Genomic DNA, 22175 nt, shown 5'->3' with positions numbered 1-22175 from the left:
AGTGAAACAGAAAGGCTTTTATATCAACTGATGGCAACACAGTAATGCAACTGAAATGAGCTTTTAATTCCAGACTTTTATTAATGGATTCAATTTAAATTCTACTTGCTGCCTTAGTGAGATTTGAACGATGCCCCATTGCGTTAGTCTGAGCTTCTGGATTATTAGACGAGTGACATTTACAGATGATTACCGAACTAGTAGATACAGTAGAATCAGACAAAGCATCTCAGGTTACAAAATTAACTGGACACGATATGTAAACAACAGAACAACGATAACTGAAGTTGAATGCTGAAAGCTATAAAATGCTACATATAGGATAAAACAGAAAAGACAATATGGGCATTCCTTGAACTGTCATATACTGTCACAGTTAAGAATATTGTTAGATAGATTTAAAAGTTCAGAAGAATTAGGTTTGACTTCTGTGGAAAAGTTTAATCATAGAATCTTTACGCGTTTTAAAAAATATTTTTGACCAGCCTATTAACTTCAGTAGGAAAGCATCCAGTTAATTTTGCATAAGGTTCTTTATCCACCTTCCAATTTCTGCTGCTCTGCCTTTTTAATCTAACATTGGCTCTTGCATTTCATTTACATCTGTCCTTCATTCAATTTAAGGTTTGAAATTATTCTTAGATTACTTTAGGGAGAGGTAATGTCTAGTGGTATTATTGCGGGACTGTTAATCAAGAGACCCAGTTAACATTCTGGGGACCCAGGTTTGAATCCTGCCTTGGCAGACGATTGAATCTGAATTCAATAAATATCTGGAATTAAGAGTCTAATGAAGACTATGAATCCATTGTTGATTGTTGGAAAAACCCATCTGGTTCACTAATGTCCTTTTGGGAAGGAAACTGCCATCCTGACCCAGTCTGGCCTACATGTGACTTCAGAGCCACAGCAATGTGGTTGACTCTCAGTTGCTGCCTAGCCAATGACGCACTCAACCAGTGAACAATAAAAAACTACTTTCCAAATTGAGTACTTTTCTATTATATCAGATTTTCCAACATCCATCCCTTTCATCAGTCTCAACAGTATTAAAGCATTTCATTATTCAAACTCCAACAAATCTTGCAGCTGTTCCATCAAATAAACATGGTTTGTGAATCAGTGCTTGAAATCAAATTATGGAGTTTTTTTTAAAAATACACTGTTTTGTAGAGTTGAAGATTCAGGCATCCCTCTACTGATAAATATAAACTATTTTTTGCTGCAAAAACATGCACAAGTACATTATTACAATTAAATTAACATATGAACAGTAGTCAATGTCAAGACAATTTGAGGAAACAACTAAATGCGAACAGAACATTGGAATATGTAGTCAGAGAACCAGACAAGTCAATGGAAGTTACACAAACAAGTTGTTAAAAAATTCTGCCTATCACAAATTAGTAATCTGATATGAATTTCAGTGTTGGCGTTATGTCATATTGCATGCACTGGAGAATAGATGTGTTGATACAGACGGCCCTGTTCTTTGCAGACAGTAAGAATACGTTTGCACAGCGTGCCTGTTTCAACTCAACAAAACAGGTGACAGTCATTTACAGGTTCATTTCTCAGGGTAACGCTCCAGAGTCAATCTAACTGGTTTAACATTGAAATAAAGCCTGGAAGTTAATGGTTATTCAAAACCAGTAAGTGTATCCTCCATAGTAACGTGTCTGCCAAAGTGCACATGGCAACAAATTACCACTCTGCTCTTGTGCAATATAAAAGTTGTTTTTCCACTTAGTATTCTTGTTTTCATTTTGTACAAACAATTCATTTTTCTTCCCCCCAGCAACGCAAGCTCTGTACAACCAAACGACTATTTCGCGCGGTACTTGTCAGATGAGAGTGTTGTCAGTTTTGGTCATCATAGCACAGATCTAATGTGCTGGAGCAGATAGAAGGGAGCAATATTCCTAATTCTATATTAATTTTGTTTAATTGTTTGCTGGTGATGGACATTAACTTTTGGCTTTATTAATAGATCAAGACAAAAAGTGATTTTTAGATTAGGAGCAGAAAGCTTATAACGTGTACAAATTAATATAGGTGTATGCAAAGATTGGTTCTGGTTCTATCTTTCAATTTGTTTTCTGGAATAGAACAAATACTGGTATTCCCAGTAAATCAGCCATGGAGGTAAGAATAGACAAATTTCTACCCTAGGTGGAGAAGGTAATATCACGTACCCACATCATTGTGAACAGAAGTATTAAACCAGAGAAAGTGAAGGCAAAATGTTATTTCCAAGTTCAGTAGAAAAGCATTACCCATCCCTAGAAAAAGTGGTGTGCTAATCAAGCCAAATTTCAGAAACAAAAAAACAAAAAAAAAAATTGAAAAAAATTAAGAACTTAAGAATATTAGTAACTTACTGTCTCTGTTCCCATGGTCTTAGCCCCCTTACGTCAGGATAGTAGTGGTTTCTCGTTCACTCTGAACAGCACCTTGGTGAATAAAAACAAAGCAAAACAATGTTAGCAGTTCATCCTCAGCTCTGCAGAAGCAATTGGTTTGTAGTAATTGGAAAAAAAAAATCCAAATCCATAATTTTATTCTCAACAATGCCAATCTTTCCCTCATACTTCATCTGTGCTTATCACAAGACACTAACAAGTTAACAGAGTACAAAAGAGCAAGCAAATAATGTCCAAAGAATTTGAAATGGTTGACCTCAAATTTTCTGTAGATTACTGATCAACCTCCTAAGCTCTAGCCTTCAAAAATGCATTTCAGCCAAACACATTAGATCTGGCACAAAGTCCTACTCAAATTTTATCCTAGATAAATTCATGTCCTTCAGTCAAAACCTTCATTCAATATATCCAACCAATCCCCTCGCCTTCATCCTTCTGGAATCCCTTCCAACCTTGTTGATACCTTGTGCTTTCTCACCTTTAGCAGACTGAACATTATCTCTCCCCACATCTACCATTTTTGTCAGAGCCTTCACCACTCTGGGACTTTTCTTTCACTCATGTTTCAATACGTCTCTGCCCACTATTGTCTTGCACGCACATTTACTTCTCCAATTCCACCTCAATTTTATGAGGTTTTGTATTGAGAATGCTGTATAGATAGATTACTGTTTGCTTTGGCATATTATATTTCCTTCCTTGATCTCTGAAGGTGTTATACCTGGTGTAGTATAGCTATATCAGTGCTTACAGCCTCAACCAACCATTAAGCTAGTGAAGTTGATCAACACTGCATCAATAGCTCAGGCCCTTCAGAGAACATCAAAACAAGCCTATAAACAAAAATTAATAATCTATCAAAACACAAAACTACTTTCCTTCATCTCAAAGCACTCTACTGAACTATCGATAAACCACAAGTTAGCATCTCAGCCTCAAATACCATTGACACTGAAGTTTAAATAAAACGGCAGATTCAGGAAATCAGAAACACAGAAATTAGCAGGAAAAAACTCAGCAGATCTGACAGCATCTGCAGAAAGAAAGCAAAGTTAACATTTTAGGTCCAGTAATCCTTGAAGATGGACCTGAGAAATGAACTCTGCTTTCTCTCCATAGATGCTGCCAGACCTGTTGAATTTTCTAGCAATTTCTGTTTGACATTGAAGCTTCCCGATGACAGGAAACCAATGGCCTGGTGTGAATTTGATCTTAGCTGTGATGGCAATTCGGGGAAAAGGACACAGAACGAAAGGGAAAAATTGCGGCACTCAATCATATGTTGAGAGTAACCATGAACTAATTGGCTAGAGTACCTCTCATTCATAAATGCACTTCAGTCAACATATCTTCTATTTCAGATGAATTTGCAGTTCACTTGCATAGCTTTCAACAGTTTCCAAACTAGAAGCAATGTCTAGGTATCAGGTCATACTTAAACATTATCAATTCTCATTATTTTGCAACCATGTAGTGCAGTTTTTATTTCCCTAAAACCTTTGTCATCCATCAAGAAACTACTTTTCAAAATACTTACCTCTTTATTACAAGTAACCTGCTGAAATTTACACTTTTCTTTAAAAAGAAACTCAGGCCACAGGTTTCGGTAAAATTTTGCTTACCTCTACCATTACAGCCTATGCTGTTTAAAATCCAGCCCTGGACACTCAAATTTTGATCATTTTGTTTAATTGCAAGCATCCAAAAGAGCTCTCTTGTGGGAGACAGTACGATAGCCTAGCTCACAATAACCTACGTCCCAATCTCCCTACTACTGGCTGCACTTAGCCAATCAAGGATCAACTAAACATTGAGATCAGCAGGAATAAACCGAAATTACCACATGGCAGTACGCGTGCAGGGACTAATACAACCACTGTACAATGAAAATCAGTATTCATTTACAATGAAGGTCAGCCTCAGAGTCTAAACAATTCCAGGGCAGAATTAATAAACACAGGCACAAAAATTTGTGTGAAATATTCTATTAATGTTGCTTTATTTTGGTAATATTTCAAGCTCGATTTTTACTACTTAACCTACTCTCTAACACATGTAATGGTAATTGCCAATTTTAGAATATCAATACATCTTGTGGAATGCAAAGTAGTATGGAAATTAAACAGCTCAGGAACGTAACACAGAAACTAAGATCTTACAGCTTTTGGGTTTTCTGTTTCTTACTATTCATATCTTACAAGCCAGTTTATAAAACAGATTCTACATTGGTATTCATGTCACTTCAACCAATTGCCATATTCCCTATATAACAAGGGCCATCAGAAATCAAACTTTTATAATCTTGCAACGAGTGCACAGCAGTCAGCACCACTGTGAAGCAGACTGGGAGCAGTGTGCAGTGAGTCAGATTTGCTGTGAAATAGACTGGACAGAATTCAGCATTAAGCAGTCAGTGAGCAGTACGTGAACTTGGTATAAAACAGTGCAAAAGGGGTACAGTAATCATTTTGTGCTACAGGTGAAGTAATATGACTGCAATGCAGGGTAAGCATGTCTCAGTCTTTTTAAAGGGTTAGTACAAGGGTTTCAGATAATGGGGGGTTGGGGGGAGGGGGGGGGAAAGAGTGATTTGAGAGATTAACAAATCATTTTTATGTAGCTAATTAAAATTTAACTTGTAATCTAACAGCCGACAGCAGGTAAGTCATGTCAGTTGGTGGGGCTTTGTGTCCTGCCTGTGAGACGTGGTCAATTGCAGGAAGTGTACCCAGCTTCAGCTGTTCACCAAACAAATGGATCGTCTTGAGCAGCTGGAGACAGTAAGGAGCTTGCAAATGGTAGAAAGTGTCATAGATGGCAGATATAGAAACATGGTCACACCCAAGGTACAGGAAGATAGATGGGCGACCACTAGACAGGCAGGCAGTCAGTGCAGGAAGCCCCTTCACCATGGCCCCTGTCAAACAAGTATTGTCCAAATTGGCACAATGACATAAAAAGCAGGACCTCTAGGGTACTAATCTCAGAATTACTCCCTGTGCGACGTGCTGAGGCTAGGAACAAGAGCCAGAACAATCAAACACGTAGCTAAAGAGCTGGTGTATGGAGGAGTACTACAGATATTTGGATCATAGGAATGTCTTCCAGGGAAGGTTCTATAGTGTTTCTTGGGAGGGCTGAAACTAGAGTGGCAGGGGGTGCAAGTCACTAAGTGTAGAGACTGGGGAACAGCTCGAGTCTAAGGCAAATGTAGCTAAGAGGAGAAGCAATCAGGGAGAGGTTGCTGAGCTCAGCGGAACTGGAGGCTTGGATTGTATCTACTTCAATACAAGTAGTATGACAGGTAAGACAGATTAACTTAGAGCCTGGACTAATGCATGCAATTATGGTGGCGTTATCATCACAGAAATATGGTTGAAACAGGGACAGGATTGGCAGCTTAACGTTCTGGATATTGACGTTTTAGATGAGACACAGTCGGCAGCAAAAATGTTTGCAGAGTTGCATTACTGGTTAGGGAGGACACCCTGGATCAATCTTGCAGCAAGGCATTATGGGTAAAGCTCAGGAAAAGGAAAGGTGCAATCACAATGCTGGGAATGTGCTACAGACCTCCCAGCTGCCACTGGGAGATAGAGGAAGAGATATATAGTCAGATTCTGGAAAGATGTGAAAATAACAGGATTGTTGTGATGGGTGATTTTAACTTCCCCCATATTGACTGGGACTTCCTTAGTGTCAGGGATTTGGATGGGGAGCAATTTGTTAGGTGTCAGGAGAATTTTTTGATAGTACAACGAGGGAGGGGGCCATACCAGACCTGATATTGGGAAATGAGTCCAGTCAGGTGATCAAAGTTTTGGTGGAGGAGAATTTTGGGAATAGTCACCAAAATTCTGTAAGTTTTTGGATACTTATGGATAAGGACAAGAACGGACCTCAGATGAAAGTGTTAAACTGGGGAAAGGCCAACTATAACTGAATTAGGCAAGAATTGGATAATGTGGATTGGGAGTGACTATTTGAGGGTAAATCCACATCTGACATGGGAGTCTTTTAAAGACCAGTTGATTAGAGTGCACAACTGGCAAGTTCCTGTGAAAATCAAGGACAGGAATGGCAGGATTCAAGAACCTTTGATGACAGGGGAAATTATCAGCTTAGTCAAAAAAAAAAGAAGCATACCCAAGGTCTAGGCAACTAAAAACAAAGTCCTTGAAAGAATATAGAGCAAGTAGGATGGTGCTCAAACAGGGAATTAGGAGGGCTAAAAGGGGCCATGAAATGTTCTTGACCAGCAGGGTTAAGGAGAATCCCAAGGCATTTTATACATATATTAGCAAGACTGTAGCTCGGGAAAGAGAAAACCTCTCTCCTTTATCCTTGAGTTGGCCAGGTGTGCAGCGCAGAAAAAGGGTGAGATCCTTAATGAGTACTTTACATCAGTATTCACCAGAGAGAGAGAGTGGGACATGAGGATGAGGTTGGGGAAAGGTGTGTGAATACTCTCAGGCAGGTCAATATAATGTGCGAGAAAGTGTTGGGGGTTTTGAAATACATTAAGATAGATAAGTCCCTAGGGCCAGACAGGATCTATCCCAGGGACGGTGGGAGGAAGGGAGGAAATAGCTGGGGCCTTAACAGATATCTTTGCATCCTCTTTGGCCTCGGGTGAGATTCCAAAGGACTAGAGAATAGCCAATGTTGATCCTTTGTTTAAGGAAGAAAAGAGAGATAATTCAGGTAATTACACGCCAGTGAGCCAGATGTGTGGTAGGGAAGTTGTTGGAGAAGATAACGAGAGAATGGATTAATTCAAATTTGGAAGTGAATGGACTTGTTGGAGATAAGCAGCATTGGTGTGTGTGGGGAAGATCACGTCTCACCAATCTGATTATGTTTTTTAAGGAGGTGACAAGAATGCTTGATGAGGAGTACCGTGGATGTTGTCTACATGGACTTTAGTAAGGCATTTATAAAGATACCTCATGGCATGCTGGTACAGAAGGTACAGTCTCATAGGATCTGGGGTGAGCTGGCTAGATGGAAACTGGCTTGATCAGAGTGAAGATCAGTAACAGGTGGTGTTCCGCAGGGATCAGTGCTCAGACCTTTGTTGTAATATATAGATATAAAAATGATCTAGAAGAAAATGTATGTGGTCTAATTAGTTAGACTGGATGACACCAAAATTGGCGGAGTTGCAGATAGTGAGGAGGATTGTCAAAGGATACAGCATGATATAGATAGACTTGGCCAGAAAAATGGCAGACGGAGTTTAATCCAGGTAAATGGGAGGTGATGCATTTTGGAAGATAAAATTCAGGTGTGAATTATACAATAAATGGCAGAACCCTTAGGAGCAGTGACAGAGTTATCTGTGCGTACAGATCCCTCAAAGACGCAACACAGGTGGATAAGGTGGCCAAGACAGCATACAACATGCTTGTTTCATTGGCTGGTGTTTTGAAAATAAAAGTTGGCAAGTTACTTTACAGCTGTATAAAACTTTTGAAATATTGCATGAAGTTCAAAAGTTGATGGAACGTGCTGTCAGTAGAGGTGCTGGAAGCAAGCACATTAGCAACATTTAAGGCATATCTTGATAAGACACAAATGGGAGTTGAACAGAGGGATAGAAATTGTGCGTGGGCAATAAGTAGCAGATCCATATGAGGATTAGGAATCGGTGCAGGCTTGGTTGACCAAAGGGCCTTTCCTGTGCTGTTTTGAATTGAATCTAGCTCAAAGAGTACAATTAAGCCAATATGCTTCATTGTGCAATGCCCTTAGGCTATCTCCACAAACTGCTCCCACCACACTCAATGCTAAGCTTGTTACATATGAAACAGAACAGGAGCCCCATCTGGCCTACTGGCATTTCTTCATCTTGTTGTTACAAATTAATTTGTTCCTTAAAGATATGGACTAAGTTTGGAAGAACAGAATATATTACTGTTTGCTGTCTTTTACAGTTCATGTAGCTCAAACATTTCACCAAGCAATTGTTCTCCTTTTATAAAATCTTTTGACAATTTGGTTCTGATTTTCAGCAAAAAAAAAGGTATTTTTCTAGGTTTAGATGTAGAATCTTTGAGGAATGGTATTATTAAACTAAAACTTGAGATTCAACATGACAGAAGTGTTCACAATACATGACTCCAATGCAGAGGGGTTATAAAGCAGATCTGCTTGGTACTGAAACCTGAAAAGCTATTCAAGGAAAAAAGATCAGTACGTTACATCACCCTAAACAATGACATACTTGCTCTACTAGTCACTCTTGCCCCGATAAAGCTCCTTATCGGAAGGGTTTAAACCACTAACATCATCATCCACTTTCAACAGTCATGTGAACTCCAGCAGCAGAGTCTGCTCTCATTTCTTATTCAGTTGGAAAGATTCAGATTCTTGTACAATTCAAGACAGAAATTCAATACTAAAATTACTTGGTCTCTGAAACATGATTTCTAGCTATCTTTCTGGTTTCGTGGCAAGAGTGATGAACCCACTTCAACAGTAATTCGTCTTTTCTTGCAAATGGACAAAGGAAAAGCAATAATCAAATTGCAAACAAGTTGAAGGGCTGAAAACCATGCTCAGGTGCAAACAAACTTGGATTTTGTAAAACATGAAGACTGCAGAAGGAAAGAACAAGGGAATTGAAAATGCCCAAGGTTCAAACTTCAAAAGATACTGAGAAATGAATTAATTGTAAAACTATAATGAGTCTCGATTTGAGCAAAGAGACAGTGCAGGCAGGAGGAAGTGTAAATTTACAGATTATGAGGAAACAGAGGCAAATCTTTATTCACCACCATGATTATTCGTCCAACAATAGTATTCCTAAATAGTAGTAACATAAGGACCACTGAGTACAACTACCACAGGGAAGAAAAATCAGGCAGAAAGTGGTCTGCATTAATTTGACACAACTCTTTGCTGTACTGGGTACAGTAAAACTAATTGACTCTTGGGAGTGGGTTTTCCTGCCTGCTCTGTGGAGATTGAGACAACTGTGAGGAAAAAAACAAAGCTGTTTTGCTCATTATACCACATGCCTAAGTTTGGTAGATCTGACTTCAGTATACAAGAGTATTCTTTGTCATTTTCCTCATTATTATAAAAATATTTCACTATCACAGTTTTACACACAAAGAGACCCTTCAGCCCATCATGTGCACGACAGTCACCAAGCAACTATCTACACTAATTCCATTTCCAAGCAATTGAATGCAAGGCCATTACAAATGCTCATTTAAGTACGACTTGCAATGTTATAATGGTCCCTGCCTCTACCACTCTTTCAGGCAAATGAATTCCAGATAACAACCACTTTGGCTGAAAAGATTTCTCCTTAAATTCCCTCTAAAGCTCCTGCCCCTTACGTTAAATCTATGACCATTAGTATTAGTGCCCTCTAAAAGGGGAAAAAAGTTTCTTCCTATTTATGCCCCGCATAATTTTATACATCTTAAACAATTTTCAACTACCCCACCCTCAGTTTTCAAGGAAAACAACCCTAATCCATGTAGTCACTCTAAGGTTTGAGAGTAGATTTGTAGCTCAGGTTGTGGATGTTGTGGTTGGCTAGCTCGCCGAGCTGGTTTGTTGTTCCGCAGACGTTTCATTACCCTGCTGGGTAACATCAGTGCAGCCTCCGATGAAGTGCTGTTGTTTTCCCGCCTGTTATTTAAACTCTAGTATCCATTGAGCTGGATTACCTCCATTACGAAGGAAACCGGAAGTGAGTGTATATGGGTCGATCTCTGTGTGTCTGTCGATGGCTTTCTTCGTGGAGTACCAGGCTTCTAGAAATTCCCATGCTGGTCTTTGCTTTGCTTGTCCCGAGATCTTGTTGTTTTCCCAGTGAATTAGTGGTTCTCCTTATCCACGCGGATAGAGATGAGAGAGTATTGGTAGTGTCTTTTGTAGGCAATTGATGTTCGTGTACCCTTGTTGTTAATTTCCTTCCTGTTTGTCCGATGTAGTGTTTGTCACAGTCTCTAATGGGAATCTCGTATATGACACTGGTCCTGTCGATAGCGGGTAGTGGATCTTTGGTTCGGGTAAGCAGCGGTCATAGGGTTGATGTGGGTTTGTGCGCTACTCTGATGCCCAGTGGTCGTAGGAGTCTTGTGGTCAGTTCAGATGTGTTCCTGATATAAGGTAGCATGATGAGTGTGTCGGGGTGTGTAGGGTCTTCCTGGTATCATTGGGGTAATCGGCATCTTCTGACCCAGTTTTTCGGATATCCATTGTCTTCGAATACCTGGAAGAGGTACTCTTCTTCTTCCTGGTGTCGCTCTGCTGCTGCAGTGTGTTGTTGCCCATTTAAATAATATTCTCACGCAACTACGTTTGTGTGTGTTAGGGTGGTTGCTGTCGAAATTCAGTACTTGGTCAGTGTGTGTGGCTTTCCCGTGTACCTTTGTTAGGAATTCCCCATTTGGTCTGCGCTCTACCATGACATCTAGGAATGGGAGCTGTTTGTTCTTCTTCTCTTCTCTGGTGAATCTAATTCCAGTGAGGGTGTTGTTTATTACACTGTGTGTCTCACTCTTCATAGCTGAAAGGATCTAGCCTGGACAACATCATTGTGAACTCTCCCTGCACCCACTCCAGTGCAATCACATCCTTACTATAGCGTGACAACCAGAACTGTGTATACCACTCCAGTTTTGGCCTAAACAACATTCTGTAGAACTCCATCATAACCTCTCTGCACTTGTATTCAATGCCTCATTACAAAGGCAAGTGCGCTAAATGTCTTCTAACCATCTTACTCACCGCTGATCATCAGTACTTCCCTGGGTCCTACAATTCATCATGCACTCCTTTTCCCTGGTTAGTCCTCCCAAAATGCATCAGGTCACATTTTTTTAGAATTAAATTCCATCCACTGTTCTGCCCACATGACCAACTTGCCTAATCTTCCTGCAGTATACAGCTTTCCTCCTTGCTATTTACCACAATTTTCATGTCATCCGTGACCTTACCAATAAAAACTTACACTTCTGTCTAAATCACTAATGTACATTACAAACAGCAAGGGACCTAATATCAAACCCTACACAATGCCACTGACATTGGTTTTGTGGCTGAAAACCAATCTTCAACCAGCATTCTTTTCCTCCTGCTAAGCCAATTTTGAATCGAATTTGCCAAATTGCCCTGGATCTCAAGGGCTCTTCTTGACCTACTTCCCCCTCACCAACTTGTCAAAAGCCTGACTGAAGATGATGTAGACTGTACTACTTTCATCCAAACACACTGTCAACTCAAAATTTGATAGACGTGATCTCCCATTGACAAAGCCATACTGACTACTCTTGGTTAATCATGGTTTCTCCAAGTGTTGGAGCTGCATGGTGGCTCAGTGGTTAGCACTGCTGCCTCACAGCCCCAGGGTCCTGGGTTCCACTCCAATCTCAGGCAACTATGTGGGGCTTTCTGCCAGGTGCTCCAGTTTCCTCCCACAGTCCAAAGATGTGCAAGTTAGGTGGACTGGCCATGCTAAATTGCCCACAGTGTTCAGGGATGTGTAGATTAGGTGCATTAGCCATGGGAAATGCAGGGTTACAGGGACGGGTCTGGATGGGATGCTCTTCAGAGGGTTGGTGTGGACTTGTTTGGTCGAATAGCCTGTTTCCACACTTTGGGGATTCTATTAAGTGGATATTAATTCTGTCCCTCAATTTTTTTTCCAAATGTTTCCCTGACACGGAGGGTAGACTCATTTTCCATGCTTCCTTTTGATAAAGTTTTTACTTTCATCTTCTAGCTGGCCATAACACAAAATTACAAAAACGTGCCTCAGTACTGCAGTAACAAATTGTGAATCCAACATTCCCATACAGATCTGAACAGTGGTGTCAGGAGTATATTTTTTGAGAAAATTCACCGGCCAGAACAAACTTGTTTTCTCTTATGTGACCGAGATAACTCTCAGCCCTCAGCTGAATGGATTTTACATCTAACTTGCTTCCTTTTTTTCCACTTCTCCTGAAACCATCCAGTCCTATTTGCACACCATTTTCTAGATGCCAGTGGTGTTCCAGTATCTAGTATTAGTAACCCATTTCCATTTAGGTGTGCAGAATCAGTGGGCTATATAATCATTCATCCCGTACAGCTATGCAGAAGTCTTTCCCCACACAAAGTACACATTTTCTGAAACAATGTCAAGAAGTGTGAACTTCTAACTTCTTTCCTAGTCCTGAGCGGAAACAGCATATAATCCCTTTTGATTTTGTTTAATAAATTGTCCCAGTTATTCAATTCTTCCCTTACTAAACACCATCTTTTAATAAATCAACATCACTCATCTTACTCAAACTTCAGAGCTCTCCTTATAGAAATTGTTCATCATGTTTGCTTAACAACTACACTTTTAAAAGTAGTTGGCTGTGGAGGATCTTAGGACACCTTAAGGTGTCAATGGCACAATATTAAGGCTGAGATAACAAGGTGTAGAGCTGGATGAACACAGCAGGCCAAGCAGCATCAGAGGAGCAGGAAAGCTGATGTTTCGGGTCTGGACCCTTCAAGGCTACTTCTTTTGCAATGGATCACTCATGCAAAGAGGTGTGAAAAAAGCACGGGAATAATGAATTGACAGACTAACACAAAGCAGAGGCTAGTGAAACTTAAAATTATACTGTTTACACATATGTTGGTCTTTACTTCTAAATGAATTCACAGTTTGTGACCTGTAGTTTCAGGGAGTAGCATGCTACATTTTCTGACTATGAATGCAATCTTCCTTTAAGAGCACTAAACATTTACAGTTTCAATGATAAAATTTATAATGCAAAACAAAATAAACAGTACATATAGTTTACAATGTCAAAACAGCTATGGAAATAGTTAAAAGCAAATAGGACATTTCAGGAGACCAAATGCTCAACATGCTGAATTACTATACAACAATAATGAGCAAATAAATCCGAACTACAGAGACAGAAAAATAAACTAAACATGTAGTATGCTGACCAGACTGTATCTCAAGCTATGGATGTGTTTCAGGTCAGTAACATACGGAAGACATTTTATCTCTGCAAATGTGTCTTGAACAAAGATTAAAAAAAGTGATCCCAAAGCAAGACTACAGAAACTGAAACTTGTCACTCAAAAGGAATTCACTAATCTTATAAAAAGGTGTAAGAAAGCAAATGGTAAAACAATAAATCCAGAATGCTACTTCAGGGTTTTGAAGCAAAGGCAGATATATATGGGACAACAAGGTGCAGGGCTGGATTCCCTGCTCCTATGATGCTGCTTGGCCTGCTGTGTTCATCCAGCCCTGCACCTTGTTGTCTCGGATTCACCAGCATCTGCAGTTCCTACCATCTCAGATATATATGGAGTTGGTTTGATCTCTGATTGGAAGAAATGCTTCCCAAGGCTAAATTGTATACTCATGTTCCTATTCCAAGTTGTACCAAGATACAATTTCAAACCAACAATTAAAATTTGAATTTAGGATGGAAGTCATTAAATTCAGCAGAGAAAAAGTGAACAATACTTGGAATGAATTAGCACATAATTAAGCCAAAATGTACTAAATCACTTATGAAACAGTTCATTTATTTAACAGGGATGACACTATCTTTTTGCATCAATGATCCAAAAAGATGCCTAATAACTTTTTCCTCCACATCTATTTACCAGCACCAATACTCCAAGGCTAGTTCCCCACCTACTCAAAAAGAAACACACTTCTCATGTATACAATACAGAAACTTCAAGAGATGAGGTTTGACAAAAGATCATACTTCATGCAACATCCTGTCCAAGCAATAAGAGACATTTCCTATTGGAATTGACATTACTGCATTTGAGTCAGATTAACATGTTAATTTTGCACTCTTCAATTCTAAACTGCTACTATAACTGCACCCTAAAAAGTGCCGAGTTCAACTTTCGTCACTGTACCTCAGACTGAACAAATAAACTTTCAAGTCTGTGCAGAGAACAAGGATTATTGTCAGTGTAAAAAAAAGGATGGGCAGTAAGGGTGATTTGAATTGTTAAGTTTTGTCTTTAAAAAGGAGGGTCCCTATCAAAAATATAAAATCTTTACTAATTCTTTTGTAGTAACTATATTATTTCAAGTTACTTATAATCAGTGGGCATACTAAAAAATCTAAAATTGATTTTTAATAATTTTAAGTAGCTGGTTTGCTTTGTGATATAGTTGAGGAAATATAACAATCAAGGTAGAAAAACCAATGACATTAAGATGCTTAAATGCAGCTGGGTGCTGTGTTGAGTGAGCCAGACAATCAAGTAATGACAGTCAATGGTGAGGTTGGACTATCGCAGTCAAATCTGATATTTATGCTGCTGTGTAATCCACTGACCTTCAAGAAATTTCATTTCTTTCCAAATGAGTAAATCAAGAATTCAGGTCTCAGTCTTGAATTGGTCCATTTGACACATTTAATGATCAGGACAATGGAACACAAACAATGCAGTGTACTGTTTGGTGTCAAGGTATGAACATGTGTACTACTTGTAGAATAGCATAACAATGGAACCTAATCTCATGGTATCATACACCATTATGCACCAAGAGTGACAAACATTCTCCAACACAAAACAAAGTCACAAACTGCTCCTATGATGCTGCTTGGCCTGCTGTGTTCATCCAGCCCTGCACCTTGTTGTCTCACAAACTATTCCACTGCATTGCACATGTAGTAAAAGGAAAATAAGTTTTTGGACACACTGCCCAAAGCTCTCGATAACTTCTGAGCATCTGCACGAGTTCACATAAAAAAAATCAGCACCAACCAGGCCTGAAAACTGCAAGTTCAAGGTGACAAATTTCTTGTAGATACTTGGCCTTGTTATTGTCAAGTGGTCAAAAATGAGTCAAAGTAAACTTACACACTGGCACATTTTCTGTAAGGATACTCTATGGTGACAGAAAAGAAGTCTGACAACTTGTACAGACAGTGAAGACATCTGAAGCAAAGGTTCAGAGTCTTCATTTGAAACAATCGTGCAATATCAAAGGCCATATAACAAAAACTCCGTCCTTGACACCACCTGGTGTCCTGGGATGAATGATTAGTTGAACAAACTGCACCAGCAGTCTACGAACACTAGGAGCATAAAAGCTACATGATCTCGTCCAGCTTGCCAAAGCTCTAGATCATTTGTATTGTCAAGTTTCTTACTCTATTTTAAAGAAAATTTCAAAATTTAACTACATTGGCAAAGATCAACACCGTGAATATGACAGATGAATAAGTAAGATCTCACAACTAAAGCCAATAGAGCGTGTTCACCGATTAGCAAATACACAAACTTCCATTCTATGCTTTCCTGATATCAAATCCACAAGGTCATCTGAAATCTGTCTAATTTCCTTCTGAAGAAATTAGCAGACCTCCCATGTTATCATTCGTAGGCCATCTAGACATGACTGCTGACCGAACGTTCCTGGAACCAATTAAATAGCCTTTATGTTGCTCTTTGAACACTAAAGATCAAAGTCAAATTACTTAAATCTCACTATACATACACACATACACATGCATGCTTAAAATATATATTTGCATCCATATCAATTGACCTTGTACTGAAATTAGGGTCAGACCAACGCAGTGAGGAATTCCCTTTATCTGTAAAATTGTGCAAGGGCTGGGGTAACTAATAGGGATTTACACGTGACAAATCAGCAAAATGCACGTACAACGGCTGCACTTTTCAGAACTTTGTCTTACGATACGGGTATCACTCCCAACTCAGTCCTAGTTAGAACCAAACTGTGCTCATGAACCAGTTAGATTTATTGCGGTATTTGTATCAAAGACTTTCAATCAATGTCCGCTTTTCCCACCAATTTGCTGACTGTCAAAGTGACGGAGAATGTTCACGTCACTAGATCATTTGTGTAAAATAACATTATTTTAAGACAAACTACAATTCTCTTTATATGCAATAAAACTGAAGCACTGCGACGGCCACCAGGCGGACCCACGTGTACGGACAGCTTCATGTTTAAGTCAATATCACTATTTAAAATGTCTTCTTGCATTTCCCAAACCTGTGAAAGGTACAAAATTTCACAATGAGTTAGCAGAGGTGAGTTTATTCTGTGTAAACCATTTATAAGAGATCATAAATCGTCGGGTATGCACTGCGGCCAGTCCGTGGAAATGAACAAATGTCGAACGATTGGAAATGCTTCCTTTGCTTTCACCTCTGACTGCACGGCATTCGCAGACTTAGATCATGCAAATATGAAATGAAGACCTATACTTTGCATATATTGTAAAATAAATATAGCATTCCTTAGCTTATTTTTTACTCACCGAACAGTTTGTGCACTGTTTGCAATTTAACCCACTCACAGTGCGACTTTCTGAAACGTTTTTACTGCACTTGCCCATCCCACAAACGTGAGCAGGCGTAGCTTGGAACTGCAAGACGTGTCAGCTCCCCGATTAGAGTACAACGTGTTCCATAGGCACAGCCAGAACGTGAAAGACGTGGCCAGTTTAATAGGAATGTTATGTTGAACAATTGGGAACGAGGTACAGGTCCCATACCCATCTGTAACACGATACAACTTTCTCCCAAACCGCAGAGGCTTTGGTCCTATTTTCGGAAGCACTCTGGATACTTTAAGTATTTGTAAGTCGCAGTAATTTACGGCATATTTGCCTGTAATGTGAACTCTGAACTTTGCAAGCTTCAGAGACTTTACAACTTTCAAGCATCTCCCACCCTTACAGCGGATAAGATCAAAACAAAACCTCAGCTTGATTAGTTACGGAAACATCAGAGCACAATAGATTCGCTTAGTACCGCGGGAGGCCATGCCTGCTGTCAATCACTGTCCAAGCAATCCAGGAGCACGCATTGCGGTGCAAGAGGCAAAGTATGGCTCGTACAAACCTCATGCACATTGAACCATAAACTGCTTATTACTTGTATTAAATTCCACAGTCAAACACAACTGTCTCCTTCCGAAGTGCGTCGGAGAGTGCACTATAAAATGTTCGATCAAAGCGACACCATAAACAAATTTGGACTTTAATCTTGAGGTTGCGCACTTCGATCCCAGCTGAACTTCTTAAGAAAAGTGATCGACCTGAAAATCTTCCCCCACATGTTGCCAGACTTATTTTAATTCCAGGTTTCCAACATCCTTCCGCACTGTGTGGCTTTGACTTTTGTATTAGAAATTACAGGCACATGGCAGATAGGCAATTAGTCATCTACTCTTCATGTCTTTCCAATGATCCAACATTAAAGTTCCGCGCTAAATAGCGGGTTAAAGGATTACAAGATATAATAACTAAAGCAACTAGGATCTATTTTTTCCATTGCGCAAATCAAATATTCCTGATGATTTAACTTGAAACATTAGTTGTATTATTTTATAATCTTCCAGATAAAGAGAAGCAGTGCCACATTCTATTCAAAAACACAGCCCAGATCAAAATAGTGTTGAATATGCACTGAGTACTAAGGTTTAATTGACCAAATAGAAATGAAAGTAGTTCAAAAACAAGCATATAAACTGTCAAGAAAAAAAAGTTTTTCCAGCAGAGTCTAATAAATGTCAAAAATATTAAAAGCATATTATCTACACATTAGAAAAAATATTGATTACCAGCTGAGCTCCAAAAGAGGATGGAATAGTGAGTAATTTGAGTTAGAGGCACAATGTTGCCCCTGGTTTACAAAAAAGAATATTGGAACGGGATAGGTTCTGTAATGGGAAAAATGCAAACTAAAATGGTGCGTAAAAATTAGAAATGATAAACTGATATTCAAGGTGGTGTGGAAAGAAGAGAGGTACTGGACATATTTAAGGATGCTACTGACATGGTCTATGTACTGGAAGACTAAAGAAGTCAACGCAATACTAATTTTCAAAAGGTAGTCAGAGCTAACTTGAATATTCATACGTCATTTAGTTACAGACGCTTGTATGATATATATATATATATGATTATTAAATATTCAAAATGAGAAAATAAGCAGACACAGCAGCACTGATTTCAGAAGTGATGACTGCTTTAAAACACTAATTCTTTCAAAGAGGTGTCACTCTTTGCTTTGATTGATGCAATGTTCAAATTTTCAGAAATACTCTGACAATGTACCAAAGGAGATATAGGTTCAGAACGTATAGGTTCTGCAATTAGATGATGATTAACGATTGGAGCATGGGCTACTTAGAAAGGGGTAAAAGGTGTAGAAAGGCTCAATTCTAGGAGTGTCAACATTTGCAGCAGTGCTTCAGAGGATTCTCTTCTGGGATGCCTTCAATTTGACATGCGTGTCAAGGAGACTATAAGATGTCCAAACATATGGGTAACACTAAACTAGGAAGCTTACATAAATATCGAATGAATGGAGACTACAATGGGATGATAGGTTAATGGAATTCAACAGTAGTAAATTTAAGTAATACACCTTGGTTAACTAAAACAGGGGCATTTAAAGGGTCATCATTTGGTCTAAACATCACATCACATAAAAAATAGGAGGAGTAGGCTATTTGGCCCACGGAGCTTGGTCCACCATTCAATAGGATCATGGCTGACCATTGTGTACTCTGCTCCACTTCTTTGCCCACTCACCATAACCCTTAATTGCTTTACTCTTCAAAAATCTTTGCCTTAAAACATTCAACGAAGTAGCCACAACTGTTTCACTGTGCAGGGAATTCCACAGGTTCAGAATCTTTTGGGTGAAGATTAAGTCCTAAATCTGCTCACCCTTATTTTAAGGCTATGCCCTCTAGTTCTAGTTTTACCTGCCAGTGGAAACTACCTCCCTGCTTCTACCTTACCTACTCCTTCATAATTTCATATGTTTCTATAAGATCACCCCTTATTCTTCTAAATTTGAATGAGTACAGTCCCAGCCTACTTGATCTCTCCTCATAAGACAACCCTCTCAATTCTGGAATCAACCTAATGAACATCCTCTGTAACCCCTCCAATACCAGGACATCCTTTTTCAGCTAAGGAGACCAAACCTGTACACAGTACTCCAGGTGTGGCCTCACCAGCACCCTATGCAGCTGCAGCATAACCTCCCCATTTTTAAAATACATTCATTCAGTAATGAAGGATAATATTCCATTTGCCTAATTTACCTGCTGCACAAGGACTCCAAGGTCCCTCTATAGAGCAGCAGACTGCAATTTTTCACCATTTAAATAATTGTCCATTTTGGTGTTATTCCTACCAAAATGGATGACCTCACATTTACCAACACTGTACTCCATCTGACAGACCCTTGCCCACTCACTTAACCTGTCTGTATCCCTCTGCAGACTTGGTCTCCTCTCTACAGGTTGGTCTATTACTCATTTTAGTGTAATCTACAAACTTCGACATGTTTAGAGTTGGGGACCAAGTCTAAGCCATCTCTGTATCTATGTTAATAATATTACAGCTAATGGGAAGCAGCACAAACTTGCAGACACCACAGAAACACCACCTCTTCTTCCTCACAAGTGTATCTGTACACACAGACATCCAGAGATCAATGTCTACACGTGCAAACTCATTTCCCCATCCACAGGCACAGATCATTTCCTGCTCCATTAGGTGGACAATATCAGCCAACCTGACTGATTCCGGTAATAAAATATTGGTGCTGTGAGGGCTGCATTGCTACATAAATTAAAGGGAGCATTGTCCTACAGAACTGTGAATAATTTTAACCATCCAATGTCACCCCCTCTCTAAATCAGAAATCCATGAGGCAGTAGGGTAACATTACCTGCACCATGTGCACAGGTGGCAGCCATTCTGGCATTGGAAGATACCGACAAAACATGTAATTACTGGCAGAGACGCTCAAAACACCTACAAATCAAATTATCTTCAATGCGACAGGCCATTTTAAAATACAGTCAAATAAAAGCAAAGTACTGTGGATGCTGAAATAAAAACAAAGTGTTGGAGAAACTCAACATGTCTGCCAGCAACAGTGGAGACAGAAAAACAGTTGCATGGAGTCCACTATGATTCTTCCTTGGAACTTGAAGTCAGAAGTCCAAAGAAAAGTCACATTGGACTCTAAACATTAACTCTTTCTCTTGCACAAATGCTGACAGACTCAAGTATCACCAGTGCTTTGATTTTAAAAGGTTCTTTAAATACAGAATTACCTCAGGGGAGGTAATGGCCTTGTGGTATTATCATATTAATCCAGAGACCCAGATAACGTTCTGGGGACCCGGGTTCGAATCCTGCCATGGCAGATGGTGGAATTTGAATTCAATAAAATATCTGGAATTAAGAGTCTAATGATGACCGTGAATCCATTGCCAATTGTCAGAAAAACCCACTGGCTCATAAATGTCCTTCAGGGAAGGAAGCTGCCATCCTTACCTGGTCTGGTTTACATGTGACTCCAGACCCAAAGTGGTTGACTCTGAACTGCCCTCTGGGCAATAAATGCTGCCTAGCCAGCGACACCTTCATCCCGTGAATGAATAAAGAAAAAACAATATTTTTTTCACTAAAGATTAACCGTGATTCTTACTTTATCCAAAACAAGATTGGATAAAGCAACATAATATGCAAAACCACTGGTGTCAAAAAGTAAACGTGCCATGTGTGGACATTGCACAAGTATTTTAAAAGTTGAAAAGAATGCATTAAATGAAATTTGGTTTTAAAATATTAATTTTTAAAACTGTTAGCAACATCACTTTACTGAAACATTTTTCACCATCACTTTAGTGCATTAGTCTATTTTGAAGTACAGTATTTGCACTCAGAAGGCGGCACTGAATGGCCTTCTAAGTATTTCTAATAAATCTGTTCAGACACATTATAACACATGTCTGGAACAGGGGGGACCTGAACCTGGGCTAGTGACACTATCATTGCAACATGTAAACCCTAAAATGTCCCTCTAACAAGATTATAATCCGCACAGGAGAATAGAATAAAAGTCCAATTAGCCCTTACAGTCTGCACAGTTGCCGACTCTCCCTAAAGATAAAAAAAAATTGCATCTAACAATGTGGCACCAGGCACCACACCAACCCTAAACACAGGGCTTCGGAGGAGTAGGCAATTCAGCCTTCAAGCCTGATCTGAACATTTATGATCACGTCTGATCTGGCGTGTTCTCAACATCATTTTCCCATCTGCACTCCATAGCATTTGACTTCCTTGTCTATCAAAAATCTAAAATCTAACTCTGTTTCAATAAATTCAATGACTCAGTTTCCTCCTCTGCCTCAGTTTTCACAGAAGAGAATTCCTTCAACTAGCTACCTAGAATACTCCTCCTCCCACCCACCTTCCTGCAAAAATGCTATCCTCTATTCCCAATTCCTTTGCCTCTGCCGCATCTGCTCCCAGGATGAGGCATTCCACTCCCGTACATCTCAGTTGTCCTCGTTTTTCAAGGACCGTAACTTCCCCCCCTCGGTGGTCGAGAACGCCCTCAACCGTGTCTCCCACATCTCCCGCACCTCATCCCTCACACCCCGTCCACGCAATAAGAACCAAAAAAGAATCCCCCTCGTCCTCACGTACCACCCCACCAACCTCCGGATCCAACGCATCATCCTCCGACACTTCCGCCATCTGCAATCCGACCCCACCACCAAAGACATCTTTCCCTCCCCACCCTTATCTGCTTTCCGGAGGGACCACTCTCTCCGTGACTCCCTTGTCCGCTCCACACTCCCCTCCAGCTCCACCACACCCGGCACTTTTCCCTGCAACCGCAGGAAGTGCTACACCTGCCGCCATACCTCCCCCCTCACCCCCATCCCAGGCCCCAAGA

At 39.8% G+C, this 22175-nt stretch overlaps 1 protein-coding gene across 6 annotated transcripts in view; it reads right to left on the bottom strand.

Annotated features, from left to right (window-relative positions):
- mtmr4 (myotubularin related protein 4) overlaps positions 1 to 22175 on the bottom strand; it is a 141868-nt gene that overhangs the window by 79713 nt on the left and 39980 nt on the right. For 5 of the 6 annotated variants that reach the window (XM_048612531.1, XM_048612530.1, XM_048612534.1 and 2 more), the window contains exon 2: positions 2382 to 2453. In XM_048612531.1, the coding sequence (XP_048468488.1) occupies positions 2382 to 2396 (15 nt within the window). In that variant the 5' untranslated portion in view covers positions 2397 to 2453. Of the gene's footprint in view, positions 1 to 2381; positions 2454 to 16711; positions 16815 to 22175 lie in introns of those variants that run through there. The other variant, XM_020517585.2, reaches the window with a different exon arrangement.

This window comes from Rhincodon typus, chromosome 26 (genome assembly GCF_021869965.1).
Source record: "Rhincodon typus isolate 14 chromosome 26, sRhiTyp1.1, whole genome shotgun sequence".
NCBI lineage: Eukaryota > Metazoa > Chordata > Chondrichthyes > Orectolobiformes > Rhincodontidae > Rhincodon > Rhincodon typus.
The sequence above is the reverse complement of the archived record's forward strand: the minus strand, read 5'-3'. Positions and strand labels throughout refer to the sequence as shown.